We start from the raw sequence: 24,480 nt of genomic DNA, 5'->3' as shown, positions 1-24,480 counted from the left end.
AGCTGAATAGCAGAATAGCAGCTTGTTCGGTTTGTGCCGTGCATTTGGCTAATTGTTTTAATGGCTTTGCATGTTGGACCAAAGTTTCCTGCTGCTGCTGCTTCTGCTGCTGCTGCTTCTCTCAGCGACTTGAATTGATTGAATTGCACAGATGCGGCAAAAAATGTCAAGCGGAAAGCCTAAAGTTGTTGTACGATTGGGAAATTTTTAATTGGCTATAATATATATTCTTTGTTGCCAACTGTTTCTGTGGAAATGGAAACTTGTTTGTGTATGAATGCGAAAATGTGGCAAAACTTTTATAGAAATTCTTAATCACTTTGAAATTCTGTGAAAATCGAAGTGATGCATGCTCGCCTTTGAGACACAATGGAGACTATTTATATAATCTTGATCCGTAACTGTAAGAGAATATATAGAGATGATAAATAGAGTGAGAAGAGAAGAGGAAGGGAGAAGAACTCATTTCAGCTCTCATTTAACCTATGTTCACTTTAGCCAGGCTTTACTGTGCTTACACTTTGCCATTAGCCCGTTTCATGTTTTACATTTTTGCTAGAGCTTGCCACGCTTTCAGCTTTTCTCTTTGGCTCTGGCCATTGCCACTAATTGATGGCTTACCCTTTGACCAAGCGCTGTTTCCCTCTCACTCGCTCTCGCTGCCTGCCTCCCCCGCCCCTTTTTGGAGTAACCCCGGGCTGGCTCACTTAACTCGTAACAATTCAATTAAAGTGCGAAGCTTTTAGAGCTTTGGGCAACCACCTGACAAATGTTGTGCCACTAATGCCAATGTTGCACGCAGCAGCACAACAACAGCAACAGCAACAACAACAACAACTTCTATTACTTTAGACATTGACACACTCTAAATACTCATACATACATACGTTTTAATACAATGGCTCTCTCAATGTGTGTAACATTTCTTGACAGCCGAGGCCTTACCCTAACTCCTAACCCATAGCGCCTACCCCTGCCTCTACCCCTATCTCATATCCCGTTGCGTTGCGGCTGGCCAAGAAAACCACTTAGAGAGCGAACAGCCAGCAGCAATTCGGTTGGTTTTGTGCTTGACTTGACTTGCTTTCAAATAACTTAGCTAAGAGCGTGAAGCAAGCCAGCTAAATGAGAGGGGCGGGCATATATTGGGTGGTTTAGTGGTGCTACTTCCTGTCCCACACTCACACAGACACACACACGCACACACACACACATATGGTATGTGTCAAGAAAAGCATTTGCTTTCTTTTTTGTCAGCTTGCAAATTAAATTTAAATACCCGCATTTTCATAGCAGAAGCAGAGAGGGGCTGCTGGGTGTGGTGGAGTGGGATGGATGGTTGGTATATTGTATTTAAGAGGCTACTGTAACTTTGTGCGTGTGTGTGTGTGTGTGTGTTGGTATTCTTATCGTTGTTGTTGTCGCTGCTTTTGTTGTTGGGCACAAAAACGTGTTGTCTTTGTCACTTTGCCAAGCAGCCATTGTGTGTGAGTGTGCGTGTGTGTGTGTGTGTGTGTGTGTTGAGTGCCCTACAGTCCTCTCTCCCCTCCACACACACACGCACACACATGCCTCACACACTCCACGCCCCCATTTCCATTCTTTAGCTCGTGTGCCCATGCTTTTGAGTTAAGTGTTACTTCCGCTCTGCACGCGCTCACGAGTCATTCATTCGCATCCATTCATTATACAAACATAGAGAATGGCACAGCAAAGAGGAGCGCATAACAGCCGAATGGGGGGCATAGATGATGGCACAACAAAAACCAAAAAAAAAAAAAAAGAAAAGAAAAGAAGTAAATTTGTGAACAGATCGGTCATAGATATGCACACAGGCATTTATCTAGTTATAACTAGATAAATAGTATATATAGATATACTTAGAGATATTTTAATTTGACCTTAATTAAATTGTTTAATTGCCAAAACTGGTTTTGCGGCATTCGAGCGACGTTTTCCATTTGCCATCCACAGAGCTGCTAACGGTGCTGCTTCGCCACCTGTCGCCGCCCAGGCCCCGCCCACTATTTCAGTTCAGTTCAGTCTGCAGCTTGCCGCGGTTTCCGATCACGTTCTGCAGCTTTATTTGATTTATTTGCAACTGATTTTCAGCTCTTATGCTGTGCTCTCTGTCTGACACACAAACTCTGCCTTTGCCTCGCCCTCACTCCCTTTCTCTCTCTCCCTTTTTCTCTCCCTCTCTCTCAGTTTTCGTGTGGCTTCTCAAAGTTTTGCACGTTGTCACATAAATTATTCGCATACTGCAGAAATTTTCTGGCCGTGATTAGTGTTCATTGCTAATGTGGCTGCGATGTTAAATATCACGCGCCATATATTATCATCATATAAATACATCAGTATTTATGTCCGTATACAAATGCACACAAGCACAAATATTAGTATACCTATATGTATGTATGTATGTACGTACATATATCATCAGAGCGTAACGAAATTAAGAAAAAGAGCTATCAAATTGTATATATTGTATATATAAATATATAATACATTTTTTATTTGATAGTATATATGCATATAAATGTATATCAGAAGTATATACGCGTATATATTATATAGAACTGATTTTGTATTACTTTTATAGGCTGTAGCAATATGAACTAATTATATAGCTGGGTTGCCTGATAATAAAACAATACACAAATCTTTCAATATGCATACTCAAATATCTATTTATTTCCATTTAGTATATCTCATAAGTATATTCTATAATTAATCAGAATATTCGAAATTATTTGCAATATTTCTCTGGATAACTAAATTCACATTGCACAATAATGCATACATAATAAATATGCTCATAGCTCTAATTATGATTATAATTAAGATTGATTCGAATCGCTGTAATTTTGATTGAAATGAAAATGGAATTGGAAATGGGAAATTGAAATGGAATTAGCTTAATGTTTACGTTTATCATCTATCCCTGGGCTAATTATAACACGATTACCTTTGCGCTTTTACAACGGACAGCCACATACATATAGATCGATTGCTCAAACTTTTCACACACACACACACTGATACACTTTGCTAATTGCCTGCCAATCATTCGCTTAACCTTTTATGGGCGAACTACAGAAACGACTTGTTAATTGGACAGTCTCAATTATGGCGGCCATCAGAGACAGGGATTTATACCATTACAGCTAGTCAGGTAGACAGTCAGGTATCTAATAAGAAGACACGCCCCCACCCCCACCATGCCGCCCTTCAGCTTGCAGTGCAATCGCCTTTTAGCTAATTAATCCAACTCATCAGCTGGATATTAAACAGAGAAAAATGCAAATGCCAGCAGAGCAAACGCCATCGAAGTGGAGCTGAATGAACGAACGAACGACTTTTGACCTTTAACGGTAAGCGGCTCATGCAACAATTCCAGTGCCCGCCCTCCACTCTAGCTGCCCTGCTGCAGTTGGAGGGGGGGCCAGGCCAGGACTGTGTCCAGTTTGCAATTAGAGGCAGCCCAGCTGGGTGGGGCGGGCTGCAAGGCTCGTCAGACATTGTCAGGTCGCCAGGTCGTCAGCAACTCTTCAGTATTTTCTATTAATATTCCATTTCCTGCTAAAAGCTTCAATTAAAATGTTATTTACGTGCAGTTGCCAGCCAATTGTTGTTCTTGCACACACACACACACACAGACACAGTCAACGAAAGGCAATACACTTACTAAATTTGGAAAATGTATTTTGCCAGAGCAGAGAAACAATCGAGCAACTTGCATTGCTACAATTCTCTGTCTCTCTGTCTCCCCCTCTCTGCCTCCCTCCCTTTATGTCTGTCTCGCTGTGACCCCCTTTTGGCATGCTGAGCTCCCAACTAATCGTGCTAAAATGTTTTTAGTGTTTCATTAACTATAAATGCTTGCTCGCTCGCTCTAGCAGCCTCGCCTTATGGCTATCTCCACAAATCACAGATATTTTATTTAACTGATATCAAGTGTGATAGCACAAATGGCAAATTTTAGTAGCCAACTGCGATAGTTATCGGTGAGTGTATATATATATATATAGATATATGCTATGTTGCAGAATTAATATTTGTTTGCCCGGGAGCTTAGTCAACCTTGTCTTGGTCGTTTGTCTGTTCCCTGGCTTCCTCTTGCTCAGGCAGACATAGTCTAGTCTCCGCCCTTCTTTCTATTGGGTTCAATAGCTGCTCGTTTTATGTACATTTCCTTTGTGCACTCTTGACTCATCGGTCATTTTATCTAAATGTTTTTCTTTTGCTACCACGCTCTCCCTCTCCCTCTCTTTCTGTCTCTGTCTCTTCTTGTCTCGCTCGCTGTCAAGTCAAGCCAGTCGCCCACTCAATTGAGTTATCGTCTTTAATTCAATAAAAATTATTGCATTTTATTGTTGCGACAGACGCCAAGTGGCTGCAGCGCCCCCAGACCCTGGTCATACATATAAATATTTACATATATATAAATATATTTGTATATATCCCACATATTTGCGTATCACGACAAGTTCAAGTGCTTTGCTGTCCCGCTGCTGCTTCCGTTCGCATCTGCAGTTGGCATTAAATTTTGAACTGCTGTCGCTTTTTGCATCTTTTTAAATGCCAGCCAAGGGTTATGTATACCCTACGCCCCACTTTAAAAGCCTTACAGCCTCCCACGCTCGCCGTCTTTAATCAGGCATTACTTTTCTATCTGACAGATTCTTTTGCGTTTGTTCAACTTACGGCACGAGGAAAGTTATCTAAATATATATATAGATATATATACATTTACGAGTAACATTGGGACTTTTATGATTGTGACATTCTTTCAAGATTGCTATCAGGAAAATATCCTGTAAATAGTTAGCCTCAGTTTCAGCAACTATTGATTGAATAACGAATATAATAAATAATAATCAAATAAATCAATATTAATTTGCCGTTAACCCAAAACCAATTCAGCTGCTCAAGGCCCCAGCAAATGCAAACAGCGTACCCTTGGATCCCAATCGGTTTGCTAAAAACCTTTTTTCCTCCGTCTCTGTGTTGATTGAAGAGTGCGATGTCTGTTCGTCCGTTCGTCCGTCCGGCCGGGGACTTGCTGAAATTTGCTTCTGATTTGGCAAGAAAATTTTTTGTATTTCGCTTTAGCTCATAAATTATGTAAATTGTTTTTGCCTGGGCCCCAGCTCTAGGGGTCGGTGGGCGTGGCAGGGTTATGGACAAGTGTTAGGGATTAGCAGGCAGCTCACACTTTCGGCTGCTTTTAGCCAACTCTATCTGAATTGAAAATTCTGCCTACGCCATTGCCATTGCCATTGTTATTTATACATTGTATCTAAATATTACTCAGTTTTCTGTGCTTTATTTGTGCGCATTTATTATTATTTCAACAGCAAAAGTAAACAAAAATAAATAAATAAAAAATTAACACTAAAATAATAAAGAAAGCAAAAGTATTTGTGTCAGGGGGAATAAAAAAACTTGCACGTTTAGCACAAAATGAAACATTTGTAGTAAAAAATTGATATATATACACACATATATATGTGTACATATAAATTTATGTGAACAGCAGCGGTAAATGTTAAATTGTGCAGAAATAATATAGTAAATTCGCAAATGTAAATTTGTTTAACCTGCAAACAATACAAAGGGGAAAATCTCAACTGAAACTGCATTGTAAATATCAAACATTATTCAATATTGAATCGAGTTCAAAAGATTGCATACACTAGCTGAAATAATCTAATAATATTCATGCTTTAAATAGCTGCATTTGCCTTTACAAAGTGAAAATCGTTAGCAATCGAAATCCTTATAAATATAGAGCTTTATAGATTATTTCGTTTGTCTGTAAAAACAGATTTAAAGTTTTAAAAGATTTTTCGCAATAAATTCACAGACATTTAGTATTTGCATACTTCACAACATTTCCTTCGTTTTTCCCAGTTTGATAGAGAATAGAGTATATTACAATTAGTTAGGGTATTGCCCAGTCGAACTTTGCCTACTAACCTGACTCTAGCTTGTTTTTATAGCATTTTTACGCACAATTGCGCTCTAAATAGCTGCAACGCTTGTTTGTTGTGTCTGCTTAAATGTTTGGAATTTGGCACAATTAAAACTAAAAATGCCAAAAATAATATTTAACATAAAAATGTGTTTAATTATTTCAAGCGAAAGCAGCGCGTGGAATGCCTCAGAATTATTTACAAAATAATTAAGAAATATATACTTCAATGAAATATTTTAATAAAGTATTATAATAAATATTCTATGCATATTTATAAATTCCTTATTTAATAAATGATTTTCTTTTCTTTGTATCTTTGCAGGTAAGCCTCAGAACTTATTAGCATAAATAGACTTTGTTCATTAAAGTTCTTGTATCGTAAGTATGGCAAATCATTTAGGAACAGCTGCGATAATCTACAGACTGTTTGTCTGAAGTGCTGACATCATTTATAAGTTGATTTGTAGAATAGCATGCAATCTTCCATTGAACCCCAACGATAAGCAATTCGTTTTACAAGCTGTACTAAAATAATGCTTATCAAAAGTTGTACGATTGCCAAACAAATTTAAAAATATTTAACACAGACTAATAGAAAAGTTTTCTATGGTCTACCGAAGTTAACATATTATATCGATATCAAAATCGATATCGCTATCGATGAATTTAAGTGATTTATTTGTTTTTACTTTGATTAAATTTCTCTACAACTTTGATGAAATTTGGTCCGATTAAATTATAATACGCCATCGAGGGCAATAAAGATAAATATCAGCAGTGCCAGCAGAATAACCGGCTCAAGGTCAAGTTGAATGAACTCTTCTTTGTTCGGGGTAAAAATATAGCTGCTATACGATATATTTATCTATATAATATACATTCATTTTTGTTGTTGTTTATGGAAAAGTGAAAACTGAAAAGTGAAAAGTGCAAATAAAAACATGGCTCTCCTTGAACTTTTTCGAATGAATTTCGCTCGGTTGATTAAACCAAATAGCGTTTAGTAACCCCTTAGCCCCTTAGGCTGAGTAAATAGTTATTTAAATAGAAAGTTGATATTGAATTGAGTTTTAAAGTCAGCGCTTATAATTAATGCGGGCTTTACGCTTTTATTTTTATCGATTGCTGACACGCCAGATTCGAGAGTCAAATCATTTTGTGCGGATTATGTTGAATTTGAAAAATTACAACGATTGAGCCCACGCGCCTCGCCCGTTCCCCCTCCCATTCGCCTTCTCCCTTGGTTACCACCTGCCACGTCATGGGCTGATAATCCGAAATTCGCGTTTCATGGCAGGCATTTGAATTATTTGCCAGGCCAGTGTCCTCCACCTCTCGCTCTCCAGGTCTCTCTCTCTCTCTCTCTCGCTCTCTTTCTACCTTTTGCACATGACTTGCGTCAATTATGCGTTTTGCCAATGGCAAATTCAGATCTGGGTGTGGAGCAGATTCGTCCAAGGCTGGGCTGGAGCGGGGCAAAAGGTTGCCCTAAAAGACATCCTTCTCGACGTATCTGTTAGCTCCGACTTCCAAGGCTTCCTTCCTGTATTGCCCATCTATCAGATACCAGTTTCTCTACCCTTCATATACGCATTTAATTTATAGAAGTCACGTGAGCGGCATTTTTTATGCACACACAGCAGTAGCAGCAGCAGCAGCAGCAGCAGCTAAATCTCCCTCTCCAGCCATCCACCCGCATTCCTCCAGCCTTCATAACTCAACCCCTGGAATCGCAATCAGTGGGAAAGGCAAAGCGTGCCGGAATAAGCTGACTGCTGCTTGATTTGATGACTTTGGCAGTCAGCAAGAGATTTGCTCAGCCTTAAAGCCAACAGCAAGTGGGACTTATATATATGTATATATGTGCACATCTGCATCTATATATATATGTATATGTATATAGTTATATCTCAATCCAGCAACGGGTTGACATTGGGACAAATAATAACTGTCGCCCATCGTGATTGAGTGGATTTATGTTTAAGTTTTTGGCACAAGTGCAATGCGACTGTGCCTTTGATTTATTAGTAGAGACAGACAGATAGAGATGCATATATAAAATGTGAGCGAGACAGCCAGAGAGAGAGAGGGAAAGAGCAGGCAGAGAGTTTCTTTAGAGAGCGGACGCTGCTTAAATGAATTATATGGCGCTCATGTCGGCGACATCATAAATCAAAAACGAGTCCATTTGTGTTTGGTCTGATTTTGTTTTGGTTCTCTCAGACTTGAGGCGCTTTTGGCACGTGACTGACTCGACTGGACTGGAGACCAACTCAGCCAGCTGAGTGACGAGAGCAGAAAGAATCCCTCGATCTTAATGGAATGTTAGTCATATATGACTTGGCGTGAAAGCTTTATGTATGGCTTGAAGTGCGGCAAGGGATGGCCATAAATAAGGCTTAGCTTATGAATTTAGTGTGAGAAATAAGTGAAAAGTAAGAAATTGAAAGAAATTAGTGTTGGCAAACGTCGTATGAACCAACAGCAATGTGAATACATATTGGAGTAGTTATAAGGCCTTGGCTTAAAAGCTCTTATGAATAATGCATTTACTAGAGTTTGGTCATCCTAATTATAGCTTATTAGGGTTACCAGCTTATTGCCTTTTGCATTGTTTGCTGGCTAAAGTAAAGCTGACTACGTCTATCTTAACCTACTTTTCGAATAGTTTACTCATTTATGAGGTTAATATGCAAGCACCTCCTAACTCTTTGTAACCCACACACACACACATACGTACACACGCATATGTGTGAGTCGTTAAACATGTTCGTTTAAATGCCTTTACCTTTATTACAGTCGAGAGTCTTTGGACTGTTTGCAGTTGCGTGATTGGCATCCGTTTGCTATATCATCAGCATTATCATTATCGTCATTATCAACGTGATTATTAACATTGTTATGTGTGTGAGTGTGTCTGTGTGTGTGTGTCTCTGTGGATGGAGGCAATCAAAATGTTTAGCTTATGCCATTAAATTGTATTTTTATCATTATTGCTGCGATTGTCTTTCGTTTCGCTCACTCACTCGCACTGTCGCTGCAGCCGTCTCTTTCTCTTTCACTCTGTCGTTTAATGTTTGCGCAATATGGCTGACTAAACAAACGAAAGTCACATAAATAATGGCAAAAGGTTAATGTTAACTAAAACTATGAGCAACAACAACAATGCACATAAATAACAATATAAATTACTACAACTATGCACTTAGACATGAACCCAAAGCAGCTGGAGTAGCCAGAGCAGCCGCAGCAGCAGCAGCAGCAGAAGAAGAAGAAGAAGAAAACGGCAATGAGTAAGAGGAAGAGTGTAATAAAGTGAGGGAAACGCAAAATTAACTAAAAGTCTGCACACGTGTTCGCCAGCGGAAGAGAAGGTAGAGAATCAGACATATACATACATACACATACACATACATATATGTATATATTTCCTAATGCCAAAGATAAATTTAACAAAGCGACTGCCAAAAAAAAAAAAAAAATAGAGAGAGAGTAGTAATTGTTACTGTTGTTGTTATTGCTGTTGCCATTGTTATTGTTTTTGTTTCTCTCGATGTTGTGCCTTGAAATATTTTGCAAATGACGCAATTTTGCAAATAACAAAAAAGAAAAGAAACTTAATTTTTTATTTGTATTTCTTTTTTTTTTCTTTTTTAATAAAACGGCAGCCAGCTCGACGCTCGCCCATTTTGGGACTGACATGCATACATAGGCATACACAAATACATATAAGGCATGGAGTGTGCGTATATGTGTGTGCGTGTGTGTGTGTCTGTTTCTTTTATGACTTTTGCTCTTGTTGCTGTGCGCATTAAATTATGCGAACGATATAATTTCATTATCAGACAGCAAAAAAGTTCATTGGCATACGGGGCGTATGAGCACATTACACACACACACAAATATACAGAGTAGAATGAGAGAGAGAGAGTCAGAGTCGTACACACATGCAAATAGTCATCAGACTTGAGACAGTATACGAAAATGTTTCAGCTGAATTTATTATTTAATTACGAGACAAGCGACAAGAGCCCAAAATTATTGTATCTACATAGAGAGAGACAGAGCTAAAGAGAGAGAGTGAGAGAGAGAGCCAGGCCGGAGCTGTAGAGAAAGAGAGAGAGAGGGAGCGAGAGTATGAGAAGTAGTTATGCTTAAGTGTACAGAGACACACGCACACACACATACACACACATATATATATACATATATAGCCTAAGTGTGCGTCTGTAAGTACTTACGCTGGCAGAAAAGATAACAAAAGCTGTGCAAAAGAAATGAACTCGCACTTGAACTCACTCTCATCTCAGCTCGTTTCGTCTCGTCTCGTCCCGTTTCGTCTCAGTTCTTTGCATCTTTTCATATGCTGCTCGGTGTCCCTTTCCACTTGTATCAAATATTTTATCAGCATTCGCAATATTTGTTTTGTTACATTCGCGCTTCAATGCTTCTCACTGTGAGAAATTGTCAAAAAAAAAAAGAAGAGAAGGGGAAGGAGAAGGAGAAGAGGGAAAAGCAAATAAACGCAAGAGGATATTATATAAAAAGCGTGTAGGCGACAGCTTGCTGCAGAGTTGCCTTCTTACCAAGTACAATTCTGTTGCTGCTGCTGCTGCTGGCCCCTCCCCCTGCAGCTGCGCCCTCTCCATGCCACACTTCTGCCCTTTTGGTATTTCGCCTGCTGATAAAGCAAATTTCAGCTGTTTGCCGTCTCTGTCTGCATCACACTTCAAATGCCAGTTGAGCACTTGAAGCACAGCAAACCAAATCACGCACCATCAGCAGTGGCAACAACAACAACAACAATAACAACAACAACAACAAGCACATTGCCAATTGTCAATCAAATTCTCACACATGCTTCAAAAGCTAAGCAAGTCGAGCTAGACAAGCAGACAAACAAACAGACAGTTCATTTTATTTAACTATATGTATGTAAGCGATGAGTGAAAAATCGTTCTATGCAATTTTCATGAATTCAAGTGGCGCTTACATATTATTTATATCATTATGATATGCTGAAAACTCTTTCTGTAATGCTGTCACTCTTTCCCTCTCGCTGTCTGTTGTATACTTGAGGCATACTTCATTATTTATAGCTATATTTATATATGCATATATAGCTATACCCTTTGTTGCAGTTGCTTGAAGTGATATGTCTATGGATATCGAATAGGAAACTTCTAAAAATATTTCCTTCTTTACCTGAGTAAATTCTGCCTTCTTCTGTATTTATCTTTCCGTCTGTATATAGCTATCTCTCTCGGTAAATTCTACATTTTTCCTTTTTTTTCTAACTCTGTCTAGCTCACAGCAAATTCTGTTTCTCTCACTCGTATCTCCCTCTCCATCTATCTCTCTCCTTCTGTCACTCTATCTCACTCTTTCTCTATCTCTATCTCTCTGTTTCTCAGTTTCCCTCCATCCTTCTCAGTCCCTCCCTAGAGTATCTCTCAGTCTAGTTTGTATTTTAGAATTAATTGCTCTGCATATAATGGGCGTTAACACGTTACGCCCCCCCAAATTAATATTGTTGGTAATTAAAAAAAAAAAAGAGCAACAGCTACAGTAAAAATATTATAAAAATAAGCCCGAAAATGAATTTAATTAATTTTAATTTAGTCGAGTTGTGTTTTCATTTTGTGGTTGATTTTTATTAATATTAAAATATCAAACTGTGATTTTTCTGTACACATTTAATTTTAATATTTTACCGTTGTTGTTGCTGTTGTTGTTGTTGTTGTTGCTCTTGTGGTATTTAATTGTTTCGCTTATCGCTGCGGTTGCAGCTGCAACATTGGCGACCCAATCGTATGCCACAAAATGTGGCAACTAGCATGACACTAGACATGACATGTGATATGTGCTTTCACAATCAAATGTATTGGGCGTGGCAATCAGGTGTTACCTGCGCCTAAACATTGTTCTACTGTTTCTCTCCTGCAGCTGAACTTGAGTTGATATTTATTTATGGATGAGAAAACTTGCATTTGATGCTGAGCAAGAAAAAGAAAAATATGTTTATACATACGCTGCATTTTTATTTCTGGCAAATTTCCAAAAATAATAATACAAACGAGAAGAAGAAGGCGCGCAGAATAAAAGTGAATCAAGTGGAGCTGCCGAGCCGTGGAGCTGTGGAGCTCTTCGTGTGCGCTTTTGTGTGTTACATACAAATTTTATAGATTTTCAACGCCTGGCGTGCAATGCTGCCAAATATCCTGCAGCGCTATATGAGCACACACACACACATGCATATGCACACATGCACACATGCCAATGCACATGCACATATGCACTTGTACTGTTTTGTGGCATTTTAAGTGAAAAACGCCATCATCATCACAGCTTGGTCCACATGCCTTTCCTTTGCATATCCCACTGTGTATCCTTTGCCAACTGTACCTCAACTGCACCTAAATGTGCATGCTTGTGTTTTGCATTGTATGTGCATGTGCATGTGTGTGTGTGTGTGAGTGTGTGTGTATAGCATTGACTCAAGCTGAGCCATTCAATAACTTCGTATGGCTGACTGGAATTTCAATAAAAATACTTTATCTCTGATACACACACACACACACACATACACACATCAACAGACAGACAAAGTTGTGAAACAGACATTGGAAATATCGCTTAATATTATCGGGAACAGGCTGCAAGGGGCAAGGCAGGGGATTGGCATGCATTGTGTGTGCATATTTTGTGGACAGCTTGTTGTCAATCTAACTATAATAATGTGCACTCGAAATTCACATTTTATACTCAACTCATATTCTCTCTCTCTCTTTCTTTATGCGTTCTCTTTCTGGTTTCTTTAGTACGGCCAGCGTGTGCCAACTGCAGCCTCACCGAGCAACACGAACTCGAGCAGCTCATCAAACACGGGCTCCCAGAGCGGCACACTGAGCACCAGTCTGAGCAACACGACAAACACAAACACCACAATGGGTCCCAACGGCACGGCACAGAATCAAAATCAACAGGGCGGCGAGCAGTTGTCAAAGACAAACCTCTACATACGCGGACTGCAGCAGGGCACAACCGATAAGGATCTGATCAACATGTGTGCACAGTGAGTATCGCTTATAATGTATAATGAAATATGTAAATAAAGAAATATGTATAAAGATAGCCAGACAGAAGGCGAAGAAAAGTAGATATAGCTAAAGTCTCATTACAAACAGGAAAATTTAAATTCACTTTAGACAGCAAATGACTTGAGATCAGGCGTCTTGGCTGCCAACTGTTCGGTGTGAATCATAATAAATGCTATATTTATGTCCTGTAAATCGAACGCATTTCCAAACGAGTAGCTCGAACAGATATAATTATTTTGATTGAAAGCAGCTCCGCCTCGCTTGTTAGGCTTAAATCAAAGCGAGCGTCGCATACATGAAATATAGATAATTCAAGCTAAACTCTGGTCGTATCGATTCTATTGAAACTATGCCTGGCCCAGTAACCCCTAGCTCGAGTGAGAGAGAGAGAGAGAGAGAGAGAGACATGTACATATATCAGAATTGTGTTGCGGACATGGCCGAAAGCTTAAACTCAATTCATGCCTCATTCCAGCTGCTAATGAGCAGCTTAGCCTCAGCTCATTCCGCTTCGTTGAGTTTCTACAAAGGCCACATACACACACACACATATATATATCCAAATAGACCCCTCACTATCCAGTCAGAGGGCAAGCAACCCCCAAAAATTATACATATATATATTTTGTATGCCTCAGCCCCCACGCCTCGGTCGAGCTGGCCGTCTGCCCGCAGACCGCAGGAGACGAGTTTTAGCAAAACTAAACAAAAATCCACTAATTAGAGCACACGCTTCATCACGAATATAAAAACAAATAGCAGAACTGCCACTAGAGGCACTTGCAGATGATTATGATGTGGTATGTTGTGTACATAACGCATACGCAGCGTGGCCCACTCCACGAATCAACAAAAAATATGGTATATATATATATGTATATATACTTGTGAAACTATTAAAGGCCACGCACATAAAAATTAATGAAAATAAAAACATCAAACAAGCTTACACTGTGTAGCAGAAGAGGAAGAGAGAGAGAGAGAGAGAGAGAGAGAGAGAGAGAGAAAAGCAAGGCAACAAACGGCTGGGTGTTATCGGTAAGTCAAGAAGAGGGCTTACACGAGTTGCGCCTTAGCTGGAGCTGAAGAGATGGGGGAGGGGCTAATAATTACAAGTCAACTTATTAAATTGAAGGTGAATTGGGCTCTTTTTTATAGCCTAGCCTGACTGGACAGGGTGTTGCTGGGCCTAAGCCCACCCTTTATTCTATTCTATTCTATTATTATTTTTTTCACTCTGTTTGCAGCTGCTTGACTGCGAGGCAATCAAAATAAGCGGCTTATTTGCTTGGGCAGCTTTGATGTTATTATAACTGCATACATATATACTATGTATATACATAAAAACATTTATTCAAGTGTGTGTGTGTGTGTGTATCGATGTCTGTAACTATGCTGATATCGATTTAATTTGCCTCTGGTCCAAGCTCAAATGAGCAATTTCGAGCGAAATATAATTCGTTGCCTACTTTTCAGCGCGCGCTATTAATATTGCATTTTAATGACTATTTAATTGCCTTATAGTGCTGGGCTGCTATCCTTTTGGGCCGGCACAGAGAGAAGCGTGTCGTTTGGTTAAAATCAACAATAAAGCAAAAATGAAATAATAGAAAAAGTCAAGCCAGCCAGCCACGCACAGCTTATGACAATCAAACAGACATTAAATATAGTCGACTATATTATGAGTCAAACTTAGAAAGCGAGAGTGAGCGAGAGAGAGAGAGTGAGAGTGAGAGAAGTTTGTGACATGCAAGAGTCTTGTAATTAGTTTTACGTCTACTTTACATATTTATAGCGTACATATGTCCATTTCGCTGACTAATTCACCGGGTCCGCCCGTTTCCCTTCTTTGTTCTCTCCCTTACAGATACGGAACAATAATATCAACCAAGGCTATTTTAGATAAAACAACAAACAAATGTAAAGGTATTTTTTTCTTCACCATTCTCATCATTATTTTATTTATGTGTGTTTTTTGTATATGTATTATTAGTATGTGTTATGTAATCAAAAAAAAAAAAAGAGAAAAAAAAAGTATACAAAATAATCGATGATTTCTTTCAAGGATTTTCTTTTCTCTTTTCTCTTTATTCGTATTTTGTATTTTTATTATAAGTTTATAAATATGCGCAGTACTCAAAAGGTCAAAAGGTTAACAAACAAATACTAGATCTAAATATATCTATATTTTTCCTTTCTCTATCTCTCTCCAACAATTCCTTTGAGTACTAGGCATATTTAGTATTTGGTATAGTTTTTCTTTTTACTTCTACTTACGTATATAGTTTTTCTTTGACATATTTTTGCTCGTTCTCATTAATTGTGTCTGGTATTTTGATGTATTTATTATTCAACCAAAAACTAATCGATTGGCAAATGAATTTGTCGATTTTTCTCTTCTTCGGCTTTCATTTGATTAAGTGAAATTATGATTTTATAATTTCGTCTAATTCTCATTTTGCAATCGAATCATTCATGCATTCACCTATCTACTATTGCACCCCTACTATGCCTCCCCGATATGCCCTCTATATATATCTACTCTATATTACTAATGCTAATGATATTTATATATATATATATTGATAATATCCGCTCCTATAAATATATATATAACGTTTGCCAGCAAGCAACGAGCTGTACAAATAATTATGTGCGTGTGTGTGTGTATATGAAAGGCTTACATTGTTCAGTAATTGGATTTATTTGATATATATTTGTATATATAATTTATATAAATTTGTATATTTTTAATTATTTGTTTAACCATTCCCGTTTGTTGCTCTCTCTTAATACTTTACAGCTAAAATTTGAGAAATTATTAATTTATTTTTACCATTCTTTCTCTTTCTATTTTGCTTTTTCTTTCTCTTTCTCCCTCTCATTTTCTCAAATGATATATTTTGTTTTTGTTTTGTTTGTTTTTCATCACTCTGAAACTTATTTTGCACGTGCGGAAATAATTAAATTTTCGATCCAATTTTTTTCCTTTTCATCTTTTGTAAAACTGTGTGAACTTTCAAATTAAAAATTAATAATAATAATAAAAAAATAAATTAATTAAACGCAATTTAAATACTCTTATTCTACTTATACAAATTATATATATATTTATATATATGTCTTTCAACATGCAATTAAAAAAATTCCACCTCCGCCCCCTGTAAAACAAAATACACAAAACGCAAAAAACAAAAACAAAAACAAAAAATAACAACAACGAAAAACGAAAACAAAACAAAAACAAAATATGTTTCTTACAGGTTACGGCTTCGTCGACTTCGAGCAGCCGGCCTACGCTGAGGGGGCCGTCAAGGGACTGCAGGCGAAGGGCGTGCAAGCTCAGATGGCCAAAGTGGGTATCTGGGTGCTTCATAGGCCGGCCATTGTACGTTTGTTTGCATGCAAGTAATACTCACCCCTCACACCGCAAACTATCCTCCTGTACCCCGACCCAGTCCACACCGAGACACCCCCCTCCCTCGCTCCCCTTAATCCGTAATCCGTGTCTAACCTTGTACTAAAATCCACATTTGACAAGGGCCCAACGTTACCTCCCCACATTACAATTCGTTTACACAGCTGCCTCGAATAGCTTTTGTTTTTAAGTATAATTTTATATTTTATTTGATAAGTTTATGGTATTATTATTATTATTTTTGATTAAGTTTTTATATTACTTTTTAAGTAACGAAACAAAGGAGCTTCTCGTAAACTAAGTCTGAACTTTGCATTTCAATTGGAATACTTTTAAAGTACCATTTCCTCTTTAATCTGCAGCTGCAGCTTAGTTGCTCCCATTTGCATCAGAATATGTGAAATGCCAAATGAGATTCGAGTTTAAATTTGATTTTAAAGTTTTCCTTGCTCGGCCCACCCGGAATTTGCATTGCATTTCAAGGAAACCCACGCACAGCCCTTAAAGGTCAACTGAGGTATTTCATCAGAGCTGCAAATTCATTTTCGGGGTGCTCCCTCCCTCTCTCTCTCTCTCTCTCACTGTGTGTGTTTCGCTGTGTTCTCCTTTCTCGTATCCCTTTTTATTTCATTTCGTTTCGCATTCGCAATTTCAGTTTAGCCACAAAGTCGGTCGCAACTTTCTGTGTGACTCCCACGCAGCGTTTGCGTGGGCTAAATAAATTGCCAGCAATTTCGGTTGTTGTTGCTGTGGAATCTCAATTTAGCTTATTATGATTTAAGTTTTTAGTTTCAACAAAATCTAAGCCCCAACCCAATAAACCCCCTCCATACCCTTAGCCGAAACCCTAGTTTGTAGTGTTGTTAAACTATATATTTCTATATTAAAACAGACTGTATATCGTACTATATATTACCCCAATATACTTGATTCCCACATCCAACACACAAATATTATTCTAGTAATACATATTTCATATCCAATTTAGTAATCCACATATAATTCATATTTAGCGTAGCTTAAACATGTTTTTATTACCCATTCATAATTGAAAATTTGACTACGGCAGAGACTACACAAGAAATTAATTGCATTTATTATCATGAAATGTACTCGTAGCTAAAATATATATTTTCCCATCAGCGTTCAGCGAGTTTAGCTGCCAAAATGCTAAATATTAAATATGCATTGAATATGCGTTTCAATTTTAGTGTACATTAAATAATAATTGAAGGCAAATGCATTCATTAATCTATTTATTTTTTTGTACCTCTTTCGCCCCATTATAATAATTGTTTTAATCCACGTTTTTAATCCTCCTTTAGCAGAAATAGAAATACGTATTTATTTCAACAATTAAAAATCATAATCGAGCGAAAAAAACATTTAGCGGATTTGTTGGTTAATTAATTGCATTAAAAGCGATTCTTAATTTTTTCACAGTTGATTTCCACATTTCCAATATTCGCCAGGTATACGAATTAGTTTTATGAAATTCCATAAGAAGTAGCACATATATCGTCTAGCTATCATGTTCAAAGTATAAAGAGCTAACTCATAAAATAAATTATCATAGCAGCAGTTAGTAATTGAATGAACTTCGGCTAGCCGCAGTTGATATAGTCTAGCAGGTCGGAGAACTATAAAGAATTATGATAGAGAACTGAACTGTTCCGAGTTTCAAATAATTCTTACAAAATCATCAATATATTTTTACGTATAATATCCCGATATACGTGTGCATATACTCTCATCACTGCTAGACTATATAATATATAGTATCAGATGTTCTCCTGGAACATATGTATATTCATACTTTATAATCCTTTCATTTAGCTAATTGGTTTTTCGAATATATAATTAATATTATTTTATATGATATAAGAACTGTAAGTAAACTGTTCAGGAGAATAATAATAAAAGAACTAAAGCCAAGATCATCTGCCCTGAACAGTTATCTTCGTATAGTTAGCTAATAAACTTAGATATATTTAAAGTACATCCTAGTTATACATAGTATATTATTTAATCTTTTTGATTTAAGTAGTTAACTACAACTCGATAATAAAGTATTAAACCTGACGTGGTCCAGTATAGAGAAATCCCATTCAGAAAAAAAAACTATAGAGCCATATAGCTCTTCGATTTGTATAGTCGCAATCATTAAAAGTATTTTAGATACATATTAAAAATTAATTAGATAGAAATGAAGAAATCAATAGTTATGTAAAATTGTAAACAAATCAAAAAATAAAACTCTATAATCGAATATATATAATTACTATATATACATATATAGCTATAGAAACATTAAAGATAGCTGACATTAAGGAGCTCATTGAAACATTTCTATTTATTTTCTACGTAACGTAACGTAACGTAAAGTAACTAAATTAGCTAGAAATATATTTAGAATTGATGAACCATTTAATCTTCTCTCTCTATATATAGATCGAAATATATAATCAACATAACATGTATCTCTCGAAAAACTGTATAAACTGTAATCGTATATTTGAAGTTATAGCCAGCCATATAATCAACCTACCAAGTTTGTTGTTTGAGTACGCAAAATGCTACAAACCTGCGCCGGCCAAAAACTAACTAAGATATCTATATCTATCTATATACTATATATAATATAAATCAATCAAAAGAACAAAGAAAAACTAAATTCTAAGTAAACTAAAAAAAATGAAAACCTTAAAACATATAAGAGATCAGGTATTTAACTTAATTAAGTGCATAACTAGGCGACTCTACATACATACATACACACAGTCATCTTACATACAGTACATACATATATACGTGCATACATACATACATGCAACATCTAACTGTGCTCATGCAATTTGTACATAATTTCGATCTAGGTCTATTAGCGAATTCTTTTTGAATTCGTTATGCGTTTCTCTAGGTATTTATTTAATTAAGCAATCTATTAGGTCTTGGCATTACAGACCCACACACGCAGACGCAGACAATATACAACACTAAGTCAGGCACACTTAACAGACACACACACACACACGCAAACACTCACTCAACAGACACACACTCACACAGAGCCAGTTACCCATAACAGAATTTTGCAACAACCAAAAAATAAATGTACTAAAATTTTTACTAATGACAAAATTTCTACGTTTAATTTTCTTTCCTCCTCTCTGTCTCTCTCTCTCTCTCTCTCTTTGAAAATGCGTCGTCTTTGTCGCTCATTCAAACAAACACAAACACATACACATACACATTAATTGAACACATACACACACACACTCTCGCTCACACACATACAACATACGCTTTTGCCAAAACTGCTTTTGTTTGTGTATGTTACAAATATTTTGTGTGCAAACTTTCAAACACAACGAAACAAAAAAAAACCAACTAAAACTGATACGATTGATCCTCCAACAACAACAACAACCACAACAACACCAAACAACACAACACGCTGCTATCCTATGCGTACAACAACTACACAGCAACAGGAACAGGATCCCACAAATTTGTATATAGCAAATTTGCCACCACACTTCAAAGAGACCGATCTGGAGGCAATGCTAGCGAAATTTGGTCAAGTCGTTTCCACTAGAATATTGCGTGATCAGCAGATGAACTCAAAGGGTAAGTGAAGCTGGCATTCCAATTGGATTCGATATAAACTCTTCTTATGGCGGATTGTCCTTGCAGGTGTTGGCTTTGCACGCATGGAGAGCCGCGAGAAGTGCGAACAAATTATACAGATGTTCAACGGTAACACAATACAGGGTGCCAAAGATCCCCTATTGGTGAAATTCGCCGATGGCGGTCCCAAAAAGAAGAATCTCTTCAAGACGCCCGATCCGAATGCGCGCGCGTGGCGCGATGTCTCCGCCGAGGGCATACCCGTTGCCTATGATCCGACTATGCAACAGAACGGCGTCAGCGTCAATGTGGGCACACCGATCGGTGTACCCTATTCGCGCTTTGGGGCACCACAGGTGGGTGGCTATCCGGTCGCTGGCTCGCAATGGATACCCGGCTATATGATGACACAGCCGATCACTCAGGTAGATGATCAGGTGAGTGACGCGCGCATTCTATCAGCCTTGCAACATATGTCCAACATTTATCAGTATTCCTCCTCTGCCCTGCAGTACATGCAAATGGCGGCCGCTCCCCAATTGGGCGTCACCTCGTACAAACCGCAGGAGGTCAACCAGGTGCCCGCACGCGGCATTTCGATGATGGTCAGTGGCGACACGGCTGTGCCATATGGAACAATGATGCCGCAGTTGGCCACCCTCCAGATTGGAAACTCTGTAAGTGCTCAACGAGCGTCAGCAAGTGAACAGCAAATGCAATATCTATATACGACCTACTCAGAGAATACTCAAGCACATATACGTATATGCATATATGGATGTCAGAGTTGAAGAGCAATCGAATAATCTATATACCATGTTGAACTGAGGGGTATTCACTGTCAGTTATTTGTTACCATGTTCGATATTATAATAGAAACTATATTGTATTCAGAATTTCAAAAATATCTATTTACCTTTCCTTAAATCTTTTAACCATAGTATTATCAAAAAATATATACATATATGCATATATGTTTGAGTATTATCATATATGACGATTGAGTAGCTCAGTAGACAACTTTGATGATCAATATGTGTGTATGTGAGTCTCTCTGCGTATGTGTGTGTGTGTGTGGGTGCGTGTGTGGCTGTGAGAGAAAGTTTCGTTGCAATTAAATTTGAATGATGTTTGATATATAATTTGTATTCTATATCTGTTCTTTTATTCCATTGTTTTTTCCGTTCTCTTTTCGGTTCCTTTATAGAATTTTTCTCCATCGTTACAGTATATTAGTCCAACTTATCCATATTATGCACCACCACCAACTATTTTACCAACAATGCCAATGACAGATTCCGAACAGGCTAGCACAGCTGCATCACCCGACGAGGCATACACACAGTATCCACATCAAGCCGCTCCCAAATAGGTCTTCGCGAGGTGAGTGATGTCTCTCTGTCTCTCTCTCTCTCTCTCTCTCTCTGTCTCTCTGTCTCTCTGTTACTATCTATTCATCATTGTCTCTATTTGAACATCTCTTCCGTCTGTTACTTTCTTGAGCCGCGACTAATCCAGTCCGTCTCCCACTCACTCACTCTCTCTCTCTCTCTATCTCTGTCTGAGCTGTTCTTCATGCATCTGATTTATTTGTGCTTTGTTGTTTTGCATTGGCCTCTATAGCGGGCACTCACTGTGTGTGTGCCACCCACTTTGAGCGCTGTAGCTTGTTTTGCATGTGCTGTGTGCTTAAAGTTTAACCATCTCACGACTCTTACGCCTGGCTCACTCTCAGCATTCCACGATCATTGGTGATTTCCCATCCCTTTACTATCATCTTCTTCCTTTTATACACGGCTCTTTGTTTTCTTTTCATTCGTTTTGTGTGCTGCTTGTTGTTGCTTGCCTGTTTGCTTACAAAATCTGTTCTTGACTCTAGAAATGTTTTAACTCTCTCTCATTACTAAACGCAATTCTTTTATTTTCAAATTGATTCCTGCCGCCTCATGACTGCAACTACAACTACAACAATTACTTGCATACTTAGTATAGTTACTAAGCAGCCTAAACACTGGTAATACATACTAGGTAAATATCATACAAATACGAATCTCAATGAACCAACTTATATATAATCTGATATAAGGGAAACTTCTTGTTATATATATATGAACTGGTTCCTTGGGAATTTCGCCAGCTACAACAAACTCTAATTGGTTCCATTATTTCAGATATAATATTTTAGTACCCGAATTGAGTACTATGTCATGGACGCAATGGAGGGTTAGCGTTGGGAGCTTTAAGCGCTGGAATAACAACAACATCTACAACATCAACAAGAACAACAGGAGAAGAGGAGTAAGAGAATAACAGGATGCCACGTCGGAATCGAGGAAGCAGTTTGATAACAGCCGAAAATGCTGTTCCCTAAGAAAAACAAAACATAATGTTAAAAAAAAAACTAAATAAAAGATAGAGAAAGATAATTAAGGGAGTTATGTATAAAAGATGAATGTGAAGAGCAGTAAATGCAGCAGCAGCAACAACAAAGGAAAGAAAAATACATACATAGTTGAGTTAAGCAGGCGAGCGGAGAAGAGAGCGTAAAAAGTGAAGAAAAGCAAAGACTAAACTTAAATAATAGAAATTAGTTATACACTAAATAGTATGCTTAAACAACAGCAACAAGAAAACGGGCAAGTAGTAGTAGTAGAAAGGGGCCGCAATTTTCATTGGGGGAGAGAGAGAGAGAGCAGGAAGAAACTTACCAGAACGGGGGCAACATTTTCTCGGAGAGAGAAAATTAAAAATAAAATACAAAGTAAACCAAACACTTGAAGCAACAACAGTTTGCAAACAACAGAAGGAAAAATGAAAATAAAACATAAGAAAAAATAAAATAAAATTGAAAGAAAACGCAAAACTCTAGTTAAGTAAATCTATATAAGAGAAAGCAAGAAATTGCACTGAAACAGCAAAAGGGAAAAGAAACGCATGTAAAAATGTTAAAATACAGAGAAACCACAAAAGCAAACAACTTTGTGACGAAATAAAGCAAAGTAAATGAAAACCGAAGAACCCAAAAATGTGTGCAATGTATGTTAAACGAAAAACAAAACAAGAAACAAAATGAAAATGAAATCAATAATAAAAGCTTGACAACAAAAAATAAATTAAAAAAAAAAAAACTATTCAGTCAAGTAAAAGCGAATATATTTATTTTTTATTGTCGTTTATGAAACTGAATTAACAAATGATGGAAATGAAAATTTTGGTTTACCAAGATTTTTTTTATTTTGCTATTTTAATTTGTCTTTGATTCGATTTTAAATGCAATTTTTAAGAGTCAAAAGTGTTTGAAGCACAAAACTAAGAGAGCGACAATTTTACCCTGTCTCTCTCTTTCTCCCACTCTCTCTCTCTCTCTCTCTCGCCCGCGAGAGTTGAAATTGTTTTTCGTTTTGTAAAGAGAAAAGAAAATAGGAAAAATATTCTCATTTATGTTAAATGCAAACGTTTCACACATTTTGTTAATTTGAAAAGCTGCGAAAAAAAAGTAAAAAGTTGAAGCAGAAAGTTAAAAAAAAAAAAATAATAAATAAATCTAAAATAAAAAAGAGAATTAGATTTAAGTACTAGCAAAAATGCAGTAAGCAGAAAATTTAGTAGTTTTTAGAGTCTAACAGATGAAAGATAAAAAGATGATGAATCACGTTGATTGGTTCATGGCGATTAATGAGAAAAACAAATTGATAATAATAACAACAGCATGAAGATAATGAAATAATAAGAACTCTTGTACTAGTTTTTAGCATATTTTTGTGCTCATCAGTCGATTTAATGAATTTTTTGTAGCTGTCTACAGTTTTTTACGTTTAACTGTGTGTGTTTTTTTCTAGCAACTACAACTAAGATATATTCTTGAATTAAGAAGAACAAGACGAGGCAGAGCTGGACGATAGCATAGTGTATTTTTTGTTGTCTGCAAAGCAAAGAGAAAAGAAGATTACGTTTAGAATGTTGGCTTAGGAATGGAAAGGGAATAGTAGAAGGCAAACAATGAGGCATATACAAGAAGAAGAAGAAGCGGATATGAAATTGTAGCAATGTAGTTTAGTTTCATTGTGACACGTGGAAAACATAGTGAATTTGTAAGTGGAAAAGGAAGCGGTCTGTTTTTTTTTTTCTTATGAATGAAATGGAACGCAGGCGGGACAACAGGCGAGAGCATAGAGAAGTTGAAGGCAGACAGCAGTAGCAGAAATGAAAGCAAAAAAACAAAGCAACTTAATGTTAAAAAAGAATTAAAAACAACAAAAAAAACTATGTTTAGTAAAGTAGCAATAAGAAAAAAACATAGAAGAAGAAAAGATAATGCAGCAGCGATTATTTCTTTAGAGTCTAAGTGTAAG

At 37.3% G+C, this 24,480-nt stretch overlaps 1 protein-coding gene across 8 annotated transcripts in view; it reads left to right on the top strand.

Annotated features, from left to right (window-relative positions):
• Positions 1 to 24,161, top strand: part of shep (RNA binding motif single stranded interacting protein alan shepard) — a 159,348-nt gene extending 135,187 nt beyond the window's left edge. For 5 of the 8 annotated variants that reach the window (XM_089258978.1, XM_089258979.1, XM_089258981.1 and 2 more), the window contains 9 exons: positions 12,802 to 13,055; positions 14,948 to 15,006; positions 16,344 to 16,468; positions 19,987 to 20,128; positions 20,195 to 20,565; positions 20,620 to 20,805; positions 21,336 to 21,511; positions 22,116 to 22,156; positions 22,300 to 24,161. In XM_089258978.1, coding sequence (XP_089115104.1) covers positions 12,802 to 13,055; positions 14,948 to 15,006; positions 16,344 to 16,468; positions 19,987 to 20,128; positions 20,195 to 20,565; positions 20,620 to 20,805; positions 21,336 to 21,500 — 1,302 coding nt within the window. In that variant the 3' untranslated portion in view covers positions 21,501 to 21,511; positions 22,116 to 22,156; positions 22,300 to 24,161. The remainder of the gene's footprint in view (positions 1 to 12,801; positions 13,056 to 14,947; positions 15,007 to 16,343; positions 16,469 to 19,986; positions 20,129 to 20,194; positions 20,566 to 20,619; positions 20,806 to 21,335; positions 21,512 to 22,115; positions 22,157 to 22,299) is intronic. The other 3 variants (XM_018100690.3, XM_089258983.1, XM_018100689.3) reach the window with 2 other exon arrangements.
• The last annotated feature ends 319 nt before the right edge of the window (positions 24,162 to 24,480 follow it).

This window comes from Drosophila navojoa, chromosome 4, assembly GCF_054131105.1.
Source record: "Drosophila navojoa isolate 15081-1374.11 chromosome 4, UAZ_NAV_1.0, whole genome shotgun sequence".
Classification (NCBI taxonomy): Eukaryota; Metazoa; Arthropoda; class Insecta; order Diptera; family Drosophilidae; genus Drosophila; species Drosophila navojoa.
This window is presented reverse-complemented; position numbering and strand designations above follow the sequence as displayed.